Source organism: Plectropomus leopardus, chromosome 3, assembly GCF_026936395.1.
Source record: "Plectropomus leopardus strain MGB_pleo_1.0 chromosome 3, ASM2693639v1, whole genome shotgun sequence".
NCBI classification, from domain to species: Eukaryota; Metazoa; Chordata; class Actinopteri; order Perciformes; family Serranidae; genus Plectropomus; species Plectropomus leopardus.
Genome location: NC_142178.1, coordinates 39968063 through 39986843, shown reverse-complemented (window position 1 = coordinate 39986843; position 18781 = coordinate 39968063). Strand labels below are relative to the sequence as shown.

Genomic DNA, 18781 nt, shown 5'->3' with positions numbered 1-18781 from the left:
AGATGTTCAGAGATGGAAAGTAAAGAGCGAATAAACACAACATTGACATGTTACTTTTATTTTTTATTATTTCAGGAACCTTTATGTGCAGAAAATGTGTTTTCTGTAACACAAAAGTGAACCGTTTTTTAGAGCTCCGCCTGAGCCGAGCTCCTCTTAGCTCCCCGTAATTCGAACTTTTCATACACACAGACTCGCACTCGCTGGATACGCTCTTCGACCAGCAAGCTGAGGAACGTTTGCACGTCCTCGAGCGACCACGGCGTGATCTTTCTGGTCACCATTTTGGGAAAGAAAGAAGAAATGATACCAAACTGCAGTAGCTTTGCTGTTTGTGCTGTTCAGGGTTTTCTGTAGGTGCAGCGCATTGATGACGCCGTGACGTCTCTCTCTGACCAATCAGTGGTCTGCAGTGTGTGCACGCCACATCTTGGTACCTCTTAGTACCTTGTAGTACCTCGTAGTACCTCGTAGTACCTCTTAGTACCTCGTAGTACCGGTCAGCTCTTTTTGGAACCCCAGGAGAGCAGGTACTAAAAAGGTACCAGGTACTTTTTCCTAATGGAAAACCAAAACAGGCGAGTAGAGTAGAGCCGGTACCATGTAGTGGAAACGCACCGACAGTGAGCGCCAAAAAAGTATTTTTGCAGCAGAGTGAGGACATTTTGAGCAGTCCTCACATCTTCAGAGGACTGAGAGGGTTAAAACGTGGTTTTAGGGTTCAGTCAGGGTCGTTTTGGGGTTGAGGTTTGACATTTAGCTGTGATGGTTAAGGTTTGAGTAAGGGAATGCATTATGTCAATGAGAGTCCTTACAAAGACAGAAGGGTGTGTGTGTGTGTGTGTGTGTGTGTGTGTGTGTGTGTGTGTGTGTGTGTGTGTGTGTGTGTGGTGACAGTGAATGGAGGATTGTGCGGAGGCGTCGAGGCCTCCTGCGATCGCAGAGGCTGGTACAGAGAGAGGGAGGCCGACCTTCCTCTCTCCCCGTGAACAAACACACTCGGCGTTATTCAGAGTCGAACCTCCGTCCGCCGACGATAAAACGCCTCGTTCAGTCGCTGCTCTCAGGTCAGCAGGCTCCTGCGTCTCTTGGCGTCCCGCGGTGAAGGTACAGTACAGAGATCAGTCTGAACTTCCTCAGTTTTTGGCCTGTTGCTCAGCTTTATTCAGACGTTGTTAGATGTAGGATGAACTTTACATCTTTGCTTAAATATTTAAGCTTAAATATTTAAGTAAGTATATAACCTTCGTAAATAATTCCTTTAACTAAAGCTGTACAATTCCTTCACTGCAGCTTTTGTACATTTTGTATTCTTTATATTCTGTTTCTCATTTTATATTTTTATACTGCGACTACATTTCTATTGATGATTTCTATTGAAAGTTCAGGTTTTTGTCAGTGAAATTCCTTGTGTGTAAATTTAACTGGCAGTAAAATTCTGATTATAAAATCGGCCAAAATTGTCTTTAACTTTGCGGAGCCACAAAAAAACCAAATAACGTCTGACATCGCATATCTATCATATCTGTTTCTAACAGATACAAAATCAGTGAGTGCAAGAGATATTAATCAGTTTATTTATAAAGCGCCTTTAAAAACAGAATTTATAAAAGTGCTTTGTCAACTTAACAATAAGAGCCAGACAATAATGCTGATCTGAGGTCAGACGAAAATAAATAACTAACGATAACAACCCGTGCTAACAGAGTAAACACAAATAATATTACCAGTAAACACAGACGTAACAGAATTAACCCTTTGAAACCTGAGAAAATGAGTTTGAGTTATAAAAAAACAAAACTACAACATGGGGAAAAATGCAACAAGCAAGTAACATGACATGGTCCGAAAACTTAAATGTAAAATAAGCGATTAAAAGAAATTCTAATAAAAGACCTATATGGTGAAAATGTATTTTTATATGTATTTATTTTATATTTTATTATATTTTTTCTGTATCATAATTTTAAATATGACTTTTTTTATAATTATAAATACAGTTTTCTGGATTTTTTTTCTTGATAATGTTAATCCTTCACTCTTTTTTAAACTATTTTTAAGGCCTTTTTCCTGTCACCTTTAAAAAGTTTCTTGAAATTTGTGGGAAATTTCTTGCCAAGTTGGTCACTGCGTTTTTCTCAGGTTTTTAAAGGGTCGAACAGCTTGTAAAAGGCGCCTTAACACAGCACAGAAAACTGATATCGATCCAGGGTTCAAAGGTTAAAACAGAGGGAATAAAAGAGGAAATTAATAGACAAACTAAGATAGATGAATTAAAATAGAATAATTAAGATAATTAAATATTACAGGTCAACGAAAGAGAATTTTGAATTTTCTCACCCGATTTCCTGCAGAAATTCTGCATTTTCTCTTTTTTTTTCTCTGTGTTCAACATTGAACTGAATCAGTGTATCTGCAGTCCTGAAGTTGGTGGCGTTGCCCTTTAAGGACGCTGCTCCGTTGATATAATCGTGGTGTTGTGTAGCTCGGCGGGTACAGCAAGGCACCAATGCTGCAGGAAGAGACTGAAAAACAGAATGAAGAGCCACGTTCAGGCCACACAGGGACGTTTCTGTGAAGGTCAGAGGTCAGCGATGGAGGACTGAAACCAACAAAATCCTAAATAAATAAATAAATGAAAATGGCAGTTGGCCACAAGGAAGGAGCTCTTATTTTGAAAACTAAAATGACTTGTAGTCTAATTCCTCACAGAGATTAGCAGCCTCTCGTATGAGCTCAGACACCGAGTGCCGACTCGTGTCCGCCATCACACCTTTGTTCAACACCTGTTGGAGCAATAAATAGTTGATACATGCACTCGAATTTTGTGTTCGTTTTTACTTGATTTTGCAGTCATTTTTCCTTGATCAACCAAAAGGCGAAAAGTTGACACCCCCATGTAGAGTTTGGCGATATGGATTAAAGTCCTATCACGATACATTTTTTCATATCAGTCGATATCGATATATATCGTGATATATCGCTATTAAAGGTTCCTTTGACTCCTCAGTGAGATATGAAGATATCATCAGGTTAATTTTGGTTTAAATATTTATTTTCTGTCAGACATTGAACATGACAAATATACTGTAGAACAGCATCACCAGCTGGAGGACCTATTCTACTAAAACTCACAGAGGTCCAGTTACTAAAATGTCCTCCCAGCAAAGGTCCGAGCCTCATACCTAAAATCAATATCACCATTAACTGAACATTTTACTTTGATTACGATTAATGAACAATTATTTAGGTTTTTTTTGTGGTTTGTTTTTTGCCCTCATAGTTCACTGACACAGTGTCATGTGACCATGGTGTGTTGGAGAGTAATAAATATATGATTTATTATTATTTATTAAACTTTCCATCATTATATAAAAATGAAAAGGTCCAGCTGAAACAAACTTCAGTAAATTGAAGCACATTGTGCTGATAATAGGCCAACCTCTCCTGACTGCAGGACTCTGACTTCAGCTTCTGTCAAACTTCTGTGCTGTTAATCATTTTACTCAGGAATTAAAAACTTTTGAGTCGGCCTACTTCTCCTATAGCTGCCAACAGCCTGCCGACATTCACAGTTAGAGAAAGGCTGAAAATAAGCTCATGTGCTTGTGGCCCCGGGCCCCCAAAACATTACATCTGCCCCTGGTAATAATAATGAGAGCTCAGTGCGAGCGGCCAGATGAGACACGGAGCGATGCGTCCTGCTGTTTCTAAATAATTCATCCAAAGTCTGATTAAAGCTGAAACTAACACAAAGTCGTCTGTAGAGTCTAAAGAAGTCACTTTCACCTCTGCAGATGTGTCTGTTTCAGACACTTTGGTGCTGTGAGGAGAAGCTGCGCTCTGTTTGTCTGTCTCACTGCGCTGCTGTCGGACCATCGGCTGTTTGATCCGCCATGATGAAATGCTGTGGCTGTCAAACACTCAGCTGTTCTACAGTCAAAGTCCTTCACTTTTTACATGATTGTTAAACACTTCTGTCCTCGCTGTGTTTTGGCGTGAGATTTCCTCTGTGTCATGAGAGCGTGAGACAGAGCCCAAAAGTGTGTCACGTACGGCAGATGCGTGGGATTTGGCAGACTCGGTGGGGAAAGGGTTAACAGACTTTTTAATAACCGAAATACATGTCCACCCTGGAGCGGGCTGTTGGACATGTCTGCGCGCTGGAAGGAGCTGTGGCACATTTCCGCGGTGGAGCAGGCTGCAGACATGAAGTCTTAAGAAGTCACTTTCCACCTCTGCAAATTTGGCGGTTTCAGCGCTGTGGCTTTCAAACACTCAAAGTTGTTCACTATTTGGTTTTCCGCGGCTCTATATCATATATTTATTTATCAACACATTTATAACACCAGGGGCACAGCGAGCAAAACTTTGCATGCCGTGGAAATGTGGAACACACTACCAACCGAAATAAAATTAACAAAAGGTATTAAGATTTTTAACTAAAGTTTTATTTTTGGCTGACGTGAAATATGAGTAATTTAACTATTTTATGTCTTATAGTTGAGTGTTTTAATTGTGTTTAACCTTGATATTTGTGATTTTCTCCTTTTTTTACTGTATGTTTTTATGCACATTATGTATCCTTGATATCTTCTCTATTTTTTTTCCTTTGTATTTACTAAAAGCAGAACTACGGACAGGAGTTCGAAAATTGCTCCTGAGCCCCCTCTGACCTCTTGTCTCCTGTCTCTCGTCTCTTGTCTCCTGTCTCCTGTGTCCGCCCTCAGATACCTGCAGGAGGTGGGCTACACAGACACCATCCTGGATGTCAAGTCTCAGAGAGTGAGAGCGCTGCTCGGTCTGACCGGAGACTCAGGAGACAAACCGTCAGAGAAGAAAGCCGAACCCATGGTCAACGGCACCGAGCCGTCCTCCCTGAAGGACAGCGGCATGGTCAGGTAACAGAGGACAACATATCATGATTTATATCTCTCCAAAAAAAATGCAGGTTTTAATTGTCTCCGCCAGACTCACCTCCTCTCCTCGCTCTCTCCTGCCAGTAAACCCGACATGTCGGACTCGGCCACCGTGCTGGAGGCCTTCAAGTTCATCGAGAGCGCCGCAGCAGAATTCAGCGACGATGACGAGGAGGAGGACAGCGAAGGACGGGACAAGACCATCTTAGACCTGGCTACAGTAAGACATGAACACACTCAGCACCTGATTCCATGGGCAGCATGACGATGACATTATGTCTCAGACACTGGTCATTTTTTCTTGATTTTTGTGGTAATTTTCCCTGATTTTGTGGTCATTTTTCCTTGATTTTTGTCGTCATTTTCCCTGATTTTGTGGTCATCTTTCCTTATTTTATGTGGTCATTTGCTCTGATTTTGTGGTCATTTTTCCTTGATTTTTGTGGTCATTTTTCCCTGATTTTGTGGTCATTTTTCCTTGATTTTTGTCGTCATTTTCCCTGATTTTGTGGTCATCTTTCCTTATTTTATGTGGTCATTTTCTCTGATTTTGTGGTCATTTTTCCTTGATTTTTGTCGTCATTTTTCTCTGATTTTGTGGTCATTTTCCTTGATTTTTGTGGTCATTTTTCTCTGATTTTGTGGTCATTTTTCCTTGATTTTTGTCGTCATTTTCCCTGATTTTGTGGTAATTTCATACATGATATATTTTATGTATATTATACTTTGCTCTCTGTCTATTCGATGTCCAGTGGCTGTGAGCAGGAGCATTAATTCTGCTGCTGATGTAACATTAGTCGAGTGAAACGTGATCTCGGACCCATGCAGGGAATTTTATTTTGAAAATCGAGCAACATGTTTGACTTCACAGTGAAACAAAAACACAAATCTCAGCTCGTGATATGTGAAACAAAAACAAACAAACAATGTAGCGTAAGGAAGACGGTGGTGACCTGTGATGCCATTTCCTGTCTGATGTCGCCAATAAAAAAACAGATTTTCTAAAATCTGTCTCACCTGTGTGTCCTCACAGATGGTGAGGAAGAAACAGTCGTCCACCCCGTCGTCCACGACCTCTGACCTCAGCGACGACCCCGACACGGAGGAGGCTCTCAAGGGGTTTGACTTCCTGGCGAGTCCGGACGAGCTGGACGGATCGCCGGAGTCCAGGAGCGGGGAGGACAGCGGAGAGTGGGGTGAGACACGAGGACACTTGAGACGTTTGGAGGACGAGTTTTTAATCACGTGTGCAGGTTTTTACTGACTGAAAACATGTAAAGGTTTAACGCGTTAGACGCGGCCAGATAGTGCGGAGACATTCTGACGTAAAGACAAAGACGTCTGTGTGCTGTGTTGAGGAGACATCGACTGAGATGAACTAGGGACAGTGTCCCCGAACCAGTTCAGAAATACTCAACCTGCTCTGACTGGGGGACACTTTTACAAAATGACAGGAGGCCAGGGGCCCGTCACAGCAGCGCCACATACTGTTCTAGGATTTTAGGACATTTCTCAGATTTTAGGACATTTCTAGGATTTTGGGATGTTTCTGCTACCTTATGACGTTTCTGGAATTTAGGATGTTTTCACGATTTAAGGACATTTGTTTGATTTTAGGACATTTATTGAGTTTAGGATGTTTCTACGATTTCAGGACATTTTGAGGAATTTAGGACATTTGTCAGAATTTTGCATGTTTCAAGGATTTCAGGACATTTCTAGGATTTTAGGATGTTTGTAGGATTTTAGGACATTTCAAGAATTTTAGTGCATTTCCAGGATTTTGGATCGTTTCTACGGCTTTAGGACGTTTCTGGTATTTTAGGATCATTTCACAATTTAAAGACATTTCTTTGATTTAATGACGTTTTTCAGATTTAAGGACGTTTGGCGGATTTTAAGACATTTATTGGATTTTAGGATATTTCTACGATTTCAGTACATTTCAAGGAATTTATGACATTTGTCAGAATTTTGCATGTTTCAAGATTTCAGGACATTTTTAGGATTTTAGGATGTTTGTAGGATTTTAGGATATCTGTCAGGGGCCAGACGTGTCTTGCGGGCTGTAAGTCGAGGATCATTTAGAGCACGTGCTGTTGTACGTGTGATGTGTGATAATCTGAATTTGACAGTGTTTTTGTATGAAATACACACTCATGTTTTCTCCTTCAGAGATTACTCCTCTGCACCAATAAACAAGCGTAATGTTGAGTGTAAACAGCTGATAGAAACTTTTATTGACGTTTTAATCGACATGAATATCCCGTCAGTCGGTCCGACTGCTTCGTGCAGAATTTAAAGAAATGTTTTCACGAGGCTGCACCGACGCATTTCCTGTCTATATATGTCTATATAAAACCCTCTTTACAAAATAAAGTTCCCAGCTGGCGACCCGGCGGCCCCCGCAGTTTACACAAATCCCCCTTTTTCTACCGTCTCCTAGCAACGCATCCAGTGTCATCCGGCCAGTGACAAAACAGATCCCCACGCAGTTTGTGATTCAACACTTCACAGTGCAGAGAGTTGTAAAGGAGTGCTGACTCAGTGCAGCAGGTCTCACCACACACACACACACATGCACACACACAGACACACACACACACACACAGACACACAGACACACACAGACACACACACACAGACACACACACACACACGCACACACACACACACACACACACACACACACACACACACACACACACACACACACACACACACACACACACACACACACACACACACACACACACACACACACACACACACACACACACACACACACACACACACACACACACACACACACACACACACACACACACACACAGACACACACACACACACACACACACAGACACACACACACACACACACACACACACACACACACACACACACACACACACACACACACACACACACACACACACACACACACACACACACACACACACACACACACACACACACACACACACACACACACACTGTCAAAGCCCCGAGAGGAAAACTCTTTGTGCGTTTCTCTCTTATCTTTTTATTCTGAGCTGTGAAACAATCATTTGTCGAGCTGCTGTTTGTGTCACAGACAAAACCAGTCTGTGTGTGTGTGTGTGTGTGTGTGTGTGTGTGTGTGTGTGTGTGTGTGTGTGTGTGTGTGTGTGTGTGTGTGTGTGTGTGTGTGTGTGTCTGTGTGTCTGTGTATGTGTGTCTGTGTGTGTGTGTGTGTGTGTGTGTGTGTGTGTGTGTGTGTTTGTTTTTGTGTGTGTGTTTGTTTGTGTGTGTGTCTGTGTGTCTGTGTATGTGTGTCTGTGTGTCTGTGTGTGTGTGTGTGTGTGTGTGTGTGTGTGTGTCTGTGTCTGTGTGTGTGTGTGTGTCTGTGTGTATGTGTCTGTGTGTGTGTTTGTGTGTATGTGTCTGTGTCTGTGTGTGTGTGTGTGTGTGTGTGTGTGTGTCTGTGTTTGGCTGTGTTATAAAACACATTTTTTTGTTTCTGAAGGCTTTTCTTGTCGAACCCACGCCACCTCTACGACCCGACACGTCACTGTTGTTTGTCTCAGCGTCGTTTTCCTGCAGATTTCTGCGTGTTTGTCTTTTTTGGATTTCCTCGTGAGCCTTCTGAGCATCTGCAGAAAATGTTTATTCTTTCATCATCATTTCAGTCGTCAGACGAAGGCAAATCCTTTAACTTAACCCTTTGAAAGCTGGAAAAATTGGTTCGATTTCTTCCGTGAAAAATCATGGGGGGAGGCAATAAGCAACTTTACAGGAATTCGTCAAAAATTATTTAAAAAAAAAAAAAAGGTACAAGAAAATAAAATAAGATAAAAAGAAAATGACACCAAAAAATGCTGATTTATTTTTAAAATGTACATTTAGTTTTGTTTTTTTTTATAATTTTAAAATTATAGTATATTTTAAAAATTGTAATATAAATGAATTCTAACTATTGTTCTCTGGACATTTCTTCCTAGTATTTGTTATATTTTTCGTCTTTCTTTTTTTCCCAACTAATTGTTAAAAATTGTTTGACATTTCTTGTCAAATAGTTGGTCTGTGCCTTTTTTCTTTTTTCTTCTTCTTTTTTTTAAATAAATCTTTCCAATTTGTTTCAAAGGTTAAGTGACAGCAGAAAAATCTGTATTTCTTGGATTTTGGGACATTTCTCAGATTTTATGGATGTTTCTAGGATTTCACTACATTTCTTGGATTTTAGGACGTTTCTTTGATTTTATGAATTTTGTGAATTTGAAATTATGATTTTCGTACATTTCTAGCATTTCAGGACTTTTCTGGGATTTTTGGACATTTCTTGGCTTTTTTGAAGTCTGTAGGATTTTAGGACGTTTGTTTGATTTTAGGACGTTTGTTGGATTTTAGGACATTACTTGGATGTTTCAACACTTTGAGGACATTTGTGGTGGCTGCAGAGACGTTCGTCTGTCTCAGAGTCGTCCCCATGAGAGACGTGATGATGCTGGTGAAGTGTTATTTGCGTCACCGTTAACGTTGACCGTGCCGCTCTCCTACGAGAACATTTCCCTGCAGAACTGCAGAGGTTCATTTTCAGCTGTTGTTTGTCGTGTCTCATCTCGTTTTGTCTTGTGTTCATTCGTGTTTGTCTCACGTCCTCCAGCATGAATGTCGAGCACCTTTTTACGTGTTTTACTTGTATGTTGGACCTTTCGAGACTTCGAGCGCGTTATGTTCGTGTTTCCTCGAGTCTAAAAGCGTCACGACGAGCTCAGAGTAAGAGTTCGTGAACAGTGTTTCACGGTGCTCGTTACGTGTTTTAACAGTCGTGAGAATATTGAAAGGACGTGTGTTCAAGTATCGTCGAAAATTTGAAAATCCAACTAAGTTTTTGCTGTTTCTGGCTGTGATAAATGGCGTCATTTTGGTGATTTTTTTTTAAAAGTATGTTTTTGGTTAAAGTTCAAAGTAGAAAATAATATTGATATATAATGTTTAAAGCGGGCCCTAAAGGGTTAACTTAGATAAGTTCTGTAGAGCATCCAGAACTTACAACAGGTTTCTGCCCCACCTTCCTCCTCTTCCTCCTCCTCCTCCTCCTCCTCCTCCTCCTCCTGCTCCTGCTGGCCTGTAGAGAAGGAAGAGCAGTCTCCTCTGGGCGAGCTGGCCTGGGACGTGGACCAGGGACTGATCGCCCAGCTCAAGGAGCAGTACAGGAAGGAGCGCAAGGGCAAGAAGGGGGTCAAGAGTAAGTCCTGCAGCCGGCCTTCATCCTCTCTCCTCATCCTCGTCTCATCTCTGTCCCCCCTCGTCTCTTCTCTGCTCCTCCTCGTCTCCTCGTGTCTTCTCTGCCCCTCCTCGTCTCATCTCTGCCCCTCCTCGTCTCCTCGTCTCATCTCTGCCCCTCCTCGTCTCATCTCTGCCCCTCCTCGTCTCCTCGTCTCATCTCTGCCCCTCCTCGTCTCCTCGTCTCATTACTGCCCCTCCTCGTCTCCTCGTCTCATCTCTGCCCCTCCTCGTCTCATCTCTGCCCCTCCTCGTCTCCTCGTCTCATCTCTGCCCCTCCTCGTCTCCTCGTCTCATCTCTGCCCCTCCTCGTCTCATCTCTGCCCCTCCTCGTCTCCTCGTCTCATCTCTGCCCCTCCTCGTCTCCTTGTCTCCTCTCTGCTCCTCCGCCTCCTTTAGTGTCTCTGTTTTCCCTCCTCTCGGTCTGTCAGGGCTCAGCTCTGCTGATATCTTCTTCCTTCACGTAGATCTCCGACATTTTTCCCTTAAAGTCCCAAAGTTTCGCTCGGACCCAAACCCTGAAACAGCTGATCCACATCAGGTTTCATTTTTACTCAATTTTGGGGCCTTTTCTGTTATGTCATTTTACTGTAATGCCTTTTTGACGTAATTTTATGTTCTGTACCTCATTTATAATCCTTAAAATGATATATTTAAAATCATTATCCAGCAAAAACATATTTTTAATGTAACATAATTTCAAATTATTTTCAAAAACAAAATCGTAACATAATTTCACTTAAACACTTTTCATTTCTACTTTTCTTTAAATCCATCAGTCGTCCTACTGTGTCCACGAACAGGAATCGTCTTTACTTGAAACCAATGATACTGCTGACATAATGTCTCAGTTATCCCTGTCCCTCTTCATGTCCCTGTTTGTCTCATCATGTCTCTGTTTGTCTTTTCATGTCTCTGTTTGTCTTTTCATGTCCCTTTTGGTCTCTTCATGTCTCTGTCTCTACATGTCTCTGTTTGTCTCTGTTTGTCTCTTCATGTCTTTGCATTGATGAATTCTGCAGTTTACCAAACAGCAGCGGCTGCGTTTCCTCTGTTTTCTCCTGCAGACGTTTTTCTTATTTCTTCTTATTTTTTTATTTTTTTTTCTTATTTCTTTTTATTTTTTCTTATTTCTTCTTATTTTTTCTTATTTTTTATTTTTTTCTTATTTTTTCTTATTTGTTGTAATTTTCTTCATCTTGTCTCTTCGGTCCTCTGCAGAGCTGCTGCTTTACGTCCCTCCTTCATAATCATTTTATTCTCTTTTTCCTGACAGTTTGAACTCTCGACACTTATTTTGCCTTCATTTTTCTTTCTGTCCTGAACATCTTTTTCATTGTTGGTCTGTATTTTACACACTCTATTTCTCGCCTTATTTTTATTCGTGTCAGTGGGTTTTATTGTATTTATTTTATTTTACGTAATATATTGTGTGCGTTCAGTTTTCTTCCATATTTTATCTTATTCACCAGTGTTCGCAGGTGTTAGCTTTTATCCATGTGAAGATTAATTCAGTGTGTTCTTATTTTATTTTTCATGCAGATTTTATTTTGTATTTCTGTCTTTTCATGTGAAGCACTTAGTGCATGTAATCTTTTTCTTGTAAACCACATTTGGCAGAATTTTTGGTATGAAAGGTGCTATAGAAATACGTTTATCATTATTATTTATTTTTATTGTTATTATTATTTCCTGACTCCATATTTCTGTTTCCTCCTCTGATTTTTGTCTCCTGTGTCCTCCACGTCCTGCAGGACCAAACCGGTCGAAGCTGCAGGACATGCTGGCTAACCTGCGGGACGCTGAGGAGCTCCCCTCCCTGCAGCCGCCCGTGACGCCCCCGTCCCGTCCCGCCGTCCCCAGACTCAGCGAGCACGAGCTGGGACGCCCTGAAGACGGTAACCTGTCCTCCTCCTCGGCTCACTGACTGTCGACAACTGTCAAACACGCAGATTATTTTCACTTTAAAACTCCTGTCTCTGCCTCTGTCTCTGTCTCTGTCTCCGCCTCTGTCTCTGTCTCTGCCTCTGTCTCTGTCTCTGTCTCTGTCTCCGTCTCTGCCTCTGTCTCTGCCTCTGTCTCTGCCTCTGTCTCTGCCTCTGTCTCTGTCTCTGCTTCTGTCTCTGACTCTGTCTCCGCCTCTGTCTCTGTCTCTGACTCTGTCTCCGCCTCTGTCTCTGTCTCTGTCTCTGTCTCCGTCTCTGCCTCTGTCTCTGCCTCTGTCTCTGCCTCTGTCTCTGCCTCTGTCTCTGTCTCTGCTTCTGTCTCTGACTCTGTCTCCGCCTCTGTCTCTGTCTCTGACTCTGTCTCCGCCTCTGTCTCTGTCTCTGTCTCCGTAGAGGCGATGACGTTCCTGCCGTCGTCTGGGAAGTCGTTCATACTGGGCAGAGTGGACGAGGCGGTTTCCAACGAGCTGGGACTGGGAGAACTGGCTGGGCTGACGGTCGCCAACGAGGCAGACAGCCTGGCGTACGACGTGAGTCAATCAATCAATCAATCAATCAATCAATCAATCAATCAATCAGACTATCTGTGGCTCTTTTCAGACAACCAAAACTTTAACACAAAAAGTTTTTTTACAAATAAACAAAAACAGAAGTCGTCCCCTAAAAAACGAGCACTCATCAAAACTGGACACAGGTGAGGAGATAAATCTAAATATATAAACATAAATTAATCAATATAATACCAACAACAACATTTACAACATATTATTATTATTATTATTATTATTATTATTATTATTATTATTATTATTATTATCATTATAACTGTATTATTATATGAGTATTGTTATTGTTTTTTAAACACTGTTGCTGATGTTCAGCTTGCTTTAGATAACGTTGACGGATCTTTTTTTCATATTAATCATATTAAGTTTAACAATAACAACAGAAAAAACCAGCATTACTGTGACTCAGACAGTTCAGAATGTCCCATTATCTTTTATTTATTCCTCTTTTTAAACTGAATAATATTCGAGCTGCGTCTGAATTCGTTTTTCAGAGAATTCCTTTACTGAAACGCGTTTTAATGTTTCGAATTAAACTTCCTTCTATGATCCTCGTCATCTTAATATGAAAAACCTCTGTAGATTTTCGAGTAATTATCTGTTTCTGCTTTTAGACGTGACAAATAATATTTTTGAATCAGCTAAATATTTAAATTTCGACACACGTGAGTTGATAAACAGTCTGTTCTCTGACGTTATTTTTGTTAATACGTCACAAACATGCACGTATACGTTTAAATAAATAAAAATAAAGAGTTTTAACGTCCTAAAGGAGCGCAGCGTCGTGTCTTTCTGCTTTTAAGAGTGAATTATTATAACTGAGACTCGTCCCCTCATCCGTCCTCAGATCACCAACAACAAAGATGCTCTGAGGAAAACCTGGAACCCGAAGTTCACCCTGCGGAGCCACTTTGACTCTGTGCGGAGTCTCGCCTTCCACCCGGTGGAGCCGGTCCTGGTCACCGCCTCCGAGGATCACACGCTCAAACTGTGGAACCTGCAGAAGACGGCGCCCGCCAAGAAGTGAGACTTTGAGACGTACTTCATTTAGTCACACACCAATAAAGGAATTTGATCTGAAAAAATACAAAAAAGAAAATACGATCTGAAAAAATACAAACAAAAAAATACAAACAAAAAATACGATATGAAAAAATACAAACAAAAAAATACAATATGAAAAAATACAAACAAAAAAATACAAACAAAAAAATACAATATGAAAAAATACAAACAAAAAAATACATTATGAAAAAATACAAACAAAAAAATACGTTATGAAAAATACAAACAAAAAATGCAATATGAGAAAATATGATCTGAAAGTGAAAAAAAATCAGAGAAAAAAATCTGAAAAGAATCAGAAAAATTTGCTACTAAAGTAAGACCTTAAATATGAAATTATAGATTACAAATATGTAATTTATTTAAAAGAATATCAGAATTAAATCAAAATGATATTTTAATGAACCTTTTCCCACATTTTTTTTTATTTTGAGAATGTTTTTTGATATTATTATTTAATATCAAAACTCAAACTTTCAGTTTCAATTTTTTTTTTTTGCATTTTTTTTAAATGAACAAACCTTTAGCTTTGATCTGCCTCTGAAACCTGAGCAAACTGGTTTGATTTATTTTCAAAAACACAAGAAAAATATCAGCTTGGCAAGAAATATCCAACAAACTGCAAAAAAATGAATAATAGGTGACAAGAAAATAATCTGAAAATTAGCTTGTAAGATTATAATAATATTTAAAAATAACGATGGGGTGTCCAGAAAACTAAAAATTCTTTTAATTATATATTAAGAAATTATGTTACAGGAAAAAAAAAAAAAAAGAAAAAAAATATTTTTTTTAGCACTTTCTTGAGGTCATTACTTCTTTTTTTTAATCAATTAATTTTCAGGTAATTTTCTTGTAACTTTTTGCTAATATCATCGAATGCTTCTGAAAAGTCGTCGTATTTCGTGTTTACATGTGTTTGGGTCTGAAACTCTTGTCTCAGGTGTGCTGCGTTAGACGTGGAGCCCATCTACACATTCAGAGCTCACAGGTGAGATTCTCACTTTTATTTTACCAAAAAAAAAAATCGGAGGTCAAGTTCAACGGCAGAATGTTTATATACGATCAGGTTTGAGATCAATTTTGGGTTAATTTCAAGAAAAAAGGTGTAAAGACCGGTTAATTATCTGAAAGAGAACTTTAATATTTTCCAACCAGAACCTTTTTTCATGTTTTTGTGTTTTATATTATTATATATTTTTTTATTTCAGGACATTTCTGGGATTCTTGAGATTTTGGGGGATTTTAAGAACTTTCTAGGATTTTAGGACATTTTTAGGATTTCATGACATTTGTTAACTTTTCGGGACATTTTTAGGATTTCAGGATGTTTCTAGGAATATAGGACTTTTCTGGAATTTTAGGAACTTTTTAGGATTTCAGGACATTTCAAGTATTTTCAGGAATTTCTCAAATTTTGGGACATTTTTTTATTTCAGGACATTTCTGGGATTTTAGGAGATTTGGGTGGATTTTAGGAACTTTCTGGGATTTCAGGACATTTCTTTAAATTTCAGGACATTTCTGGGATTTTAGGACATAGTGTCTTGTCTAGGACCTCTGTCGGGGGTGTGGGGGATCCTCCACTGGCTCTTTTTTGCACTTTGACACCTTATGGAGACTAAAAGGACAGAAACTACTCACAGTGTGAATCACTTTATTTTTATTGTGGATTAGAAAATGTTTGGGGGGCCACCTGGCGCTGTTTCGGGCCCAGATTTGGTTGAGTATCAGTGCTTTTGCGTCTTAAATGAAATTGTTGAAGTTAAAGATGTTTTCCTCCTCCCTCGTGTAGCGGCGCCGTGCTGTGCGTCACCATGAGCTCCAGCGGGGAGCAGTGCTTCAGCGGGGGGGTCGACGGCACCATCCAGAGCTGGAACACCCCCAACCCCAACATCGACCCCTACGACTCGTATGGTACGTTCCAGCGTAGCAGGACACTGATTTTACTTAAACTTATTACTTTGCAGGAAAAGACTTTGACGTCTCTCCTCTCTCTCCGTCAGAGCCCTCCGTCCTGCGGGGGGCGCTGTTAGGTCACACAGACTCGGTGTGGGGTCTGGTCTACAGCTCGGCCCACCAGCGCCTCCTGTCCTGCTCGGCTGATGGGACGGTCCGGCTGTGGAACGCCGCCGACACCTCGCCGTCTCTCGCTGTTTTCAACGAGCGAGGAGGTGAGAGGCTTTATTTGTTGTTTTGGCTCAGCAGAGATCATTAAGTCCACAGTCCTCAGAGGACATGTCCCCACAGAGGACACGTCCCCTTAGAGGACACGCCCTCTCAGAGGACACATCCCCTCAGAGCACACGCCCTCTCAGAGGACACGCCCTCTCAGAGGACACGTCCTGTGTGAAAGTTTTTCACAAACCTGTATATTAACACATGAAGTGTCCAGGGACCGTGAAATGTGAAAATTAAAAAATTCAGCACTAATTAATATTTTTACAGTTTCTGGTGGTGAGACATGAAGTCGTTTTGGTGATTTTTTAATGAAGCACGCCTTCCAATTACCAAAAATTTATTATCAATTTTTTTTTCTTTTTTTCTTTAAAATTCATAAAAAATAAATGTAAAGAAAAAAATCATTTGTTGCCCTTAAAGATTGGATTTACTTTATTTTTTTTAAATCAAAGATAAAAGTTTTTATAAAAGAAATTATGCGAGTTTGGGAGGCATGTTTTCTTTAAAATTCACCGGAAATTTTCCAAGAAAAAATCTGCAAATTTCTCTCCTTTAAAATTGCCAAAAGATTTTGAGGAAAAAGAAGCGTATATTTATAGAAGAAAGCTTATATTTCAAACTCACGTTTCCTTTTAAAATCATCTGTAAAATAAATACAATATATCTTTGGGGCCAAATTTTTTTCTTTAAAAATCTCCAAAAATATGTAAAGAAAAAAATAACAGACATTCTTATTTTAAAAATCACCATAAATAGAGTAAAAAAAATAGCCAAAATATTTCTTAATATATATATAAGAAAACAGGCCTTTAAAGAAATGCTTTCTTGACAAATGGGCAGTAAATTAAATAAAAAATAAAGCCATTTAAAGTTGTATGTCCCTCTCCTAAAGCCAAAATAAAAAAGTCCCCCACTGCTTAAAAAATTATTTGACATGCCCTCACTCCTAAACGTGTGTGTGTGTGTGTGTGTGTGTGTGTGTGTGTGTGTGTGTGTGCGTGCGTGCGTGCGTGCGTGCGTGCGTGCGTGCGTGCGTGTGTGTGTGTGTCAGACCTGGGCGTGCCGACCTCGGTGGACCTGGTGAGCAGCGAGCCGGCTCACATGGTGACGTCTTTCACCAGCGGACACATTGGACTCTTCAACATGGAGACGCAGCAGCTGGTCCTGACGCTGGAGTCTGCCGGACCGCCAGGTGACCGGGACGAGATTTTTGTCACGTTTTGATTTTGTCCGGCTGTTTCTGATCAGATCGCAGTTTTGTCCCGTATGTTGTGTCTGTCCCGTATGTTGTGTCTGTCCCCGTATGTTGTCTCTGTCCCCGTATGTTGTCTCTGTCCCCGTATGTTGTCTCTGTCCCCGTATGTTGTGTCTGTCCCCGTATGTTGTCTGTCCCCGTATGTTGTCTGTCCCCGTCCTCCTTCCTCGTGCTGCTTTCAGACACCGTTCATAAATAGTGAAACCGTAAAATTCTCAGTAAATTGGTGAGAATTTCTTTCAAAAACATGGAAAAAAGACACGAGCAACTTTGTAAGAAATGCAAGAAATTGGTATATTAAGGAAATTATTTTTAAAAAACCTCGGGAACAATTTTAAGAAAAATAAATTTAAAAAACAAATTGGGGTGAAACTTAATTTTTATTTTATTTTTTAAAAAATTTATTTTATTTATTTATTTATTTTAATTTTTTCTTAACCTAATTTTCAGGTCCTTTTCTTGAACTTCTTGATAATTCCTTGCTGATCTTTGGGTCATTATTATATATTATATTATAGCAGGTCATTTCTTTTTCTTTTCTTTTTTTTTAAACTAATTTTCAGGTTATTTTCTTGTACATTTTCTTGTACTTCTTGATCATTTCTTGCTGATTTTTGGGTCATTTCTTCCTCTCATGCTTTTGAAAGAAATCAGGCCAGTTTGTGCAGGTTTCAAACGGTTAATTTTCCCGTCGGAGGAACCCGCCGCTCACAAAGCGCTCAGACTGTCGATATTAAATGCTAATGTCGTCCTTCTCACGTCCGCCCACTCGCAGAGGCTCCCTGCAAGATCAACAAAGTGCTGAGTCATCCCACGCTGCCAATCACCATCACAGCTCAGGAGGACCGGCACATCCAGTTCTTCGATAATAACACAGGTAACACGCCATCAGCACCGCCGCCGCCACGTCCGCCAACGCCGCCAACGCCAGCTGCTGCGCAGAAGCCACATTTAAAGGAACATGCCAATAATTCAACAAGTCAAATTGTGTTTTTTTAATCGTAAATAATCCCACTCAGTCCAGAAAAAACTCACAGCTCAGCGTTTCTCTCTGAATCCTGCAGCAAATTTCAGGGAAGAGAAACTAAATCAGCCAGTTTCACAGTTTGGGATCAGACTGTTTTTATAATCACATAATTAATATGATGATTGATGCTTTTATTGATCTAAACACGAGATTATCATCGCTGTGTTTGAGTTTCAGACAGATTTCATGATTTCTGGCTGCGAGGTTCGAGTCTAAACTCCAGCTATGAAAAAAATAAAAAATACAGAAAACCTTCAACGTAACAGAAACCTTTTTAAACAGTAGCTGTAGCAAAAAACAGTATGTTCATTTATAATATTTAAATTTAACTTTTTAAAAAAGTTTTTAAAGATGAACGGATATCGGAAGGAACATGATGAATGAATTGATTAATCAATAAAAACTAAAGAATGTAAAAAAGGACAGGTACGGTAAAAAAAATAACGTATTATTTAAATTAATTTGGTTAATAAATTAATAAAAATAAAATTAAAGAGAATGTTTTCAAAGATAAGGGCAGTCAAGCAATTAAAAAAATGAGCTATTGAATATATATA

The 18781-nt window shown here is 40.0% G+C and overlaps 1 protein-coding gene across 2 annotated transcripts in view; it reads left to right on the top strand.

The window, feature by feature from the left end:
- The window catches only part of strn (striatin, calmodulin binding protein), a 54622-nt gene that overhangs the window by 28590 nt on the left and 7251 nt on the right, over nucleotides 1-18781 (top strand). The window contains exons 5-16 of one of the 2 annotated variants that reach the window (XM_088075174.1): nucleotides 4731-4901; nucleotides 5004-5139; nucleotides 5953-6115; nucleotides 10033-10146; nucleotides 11939-12082; nucleotides 12524-12660; nucleotides 13544-13719; nucleotides 14705-14752; nucleotides 15557-15678; nucleotides 15768-15935; nucleotides 16994-17134; nucleotides 17973-18074. In XM_088075174.1, coding sequence (XP_087931300.1) covers nucleotides 4731-4901; nucleotides 5004-5139; nucleotides 5953-6115; nucleotides 10033-10146; nucleotides 11939-12082; nucleotides 12524-12660; nucleotides 13544-13719; nucleotides 14705-14752; nucleotides 15557-15678; nucleotides 15768-15935; nucleotides 16994-17134; nucleotides 17973-18074 — 1622 coding nt within the window. The remainder of the gene's footprint in view (nucleotides 1-4730; nucleotides 4902-5003; nucleotides 5140-5952; nucleotides 6116-10032; nucleotides 10147-11938; nucleotides 12083-12523; nucleotides 12661-13543; nucleotides 13720-14704; nucleotides 14753-15556; nucleotides 15679-15767; nucleotides 15936-16993; nucleotides 17135-17972; nucleotides 18075-18781) is intronic. The other variant, XM_088075175.1, reaches the window with a different exon arrangement.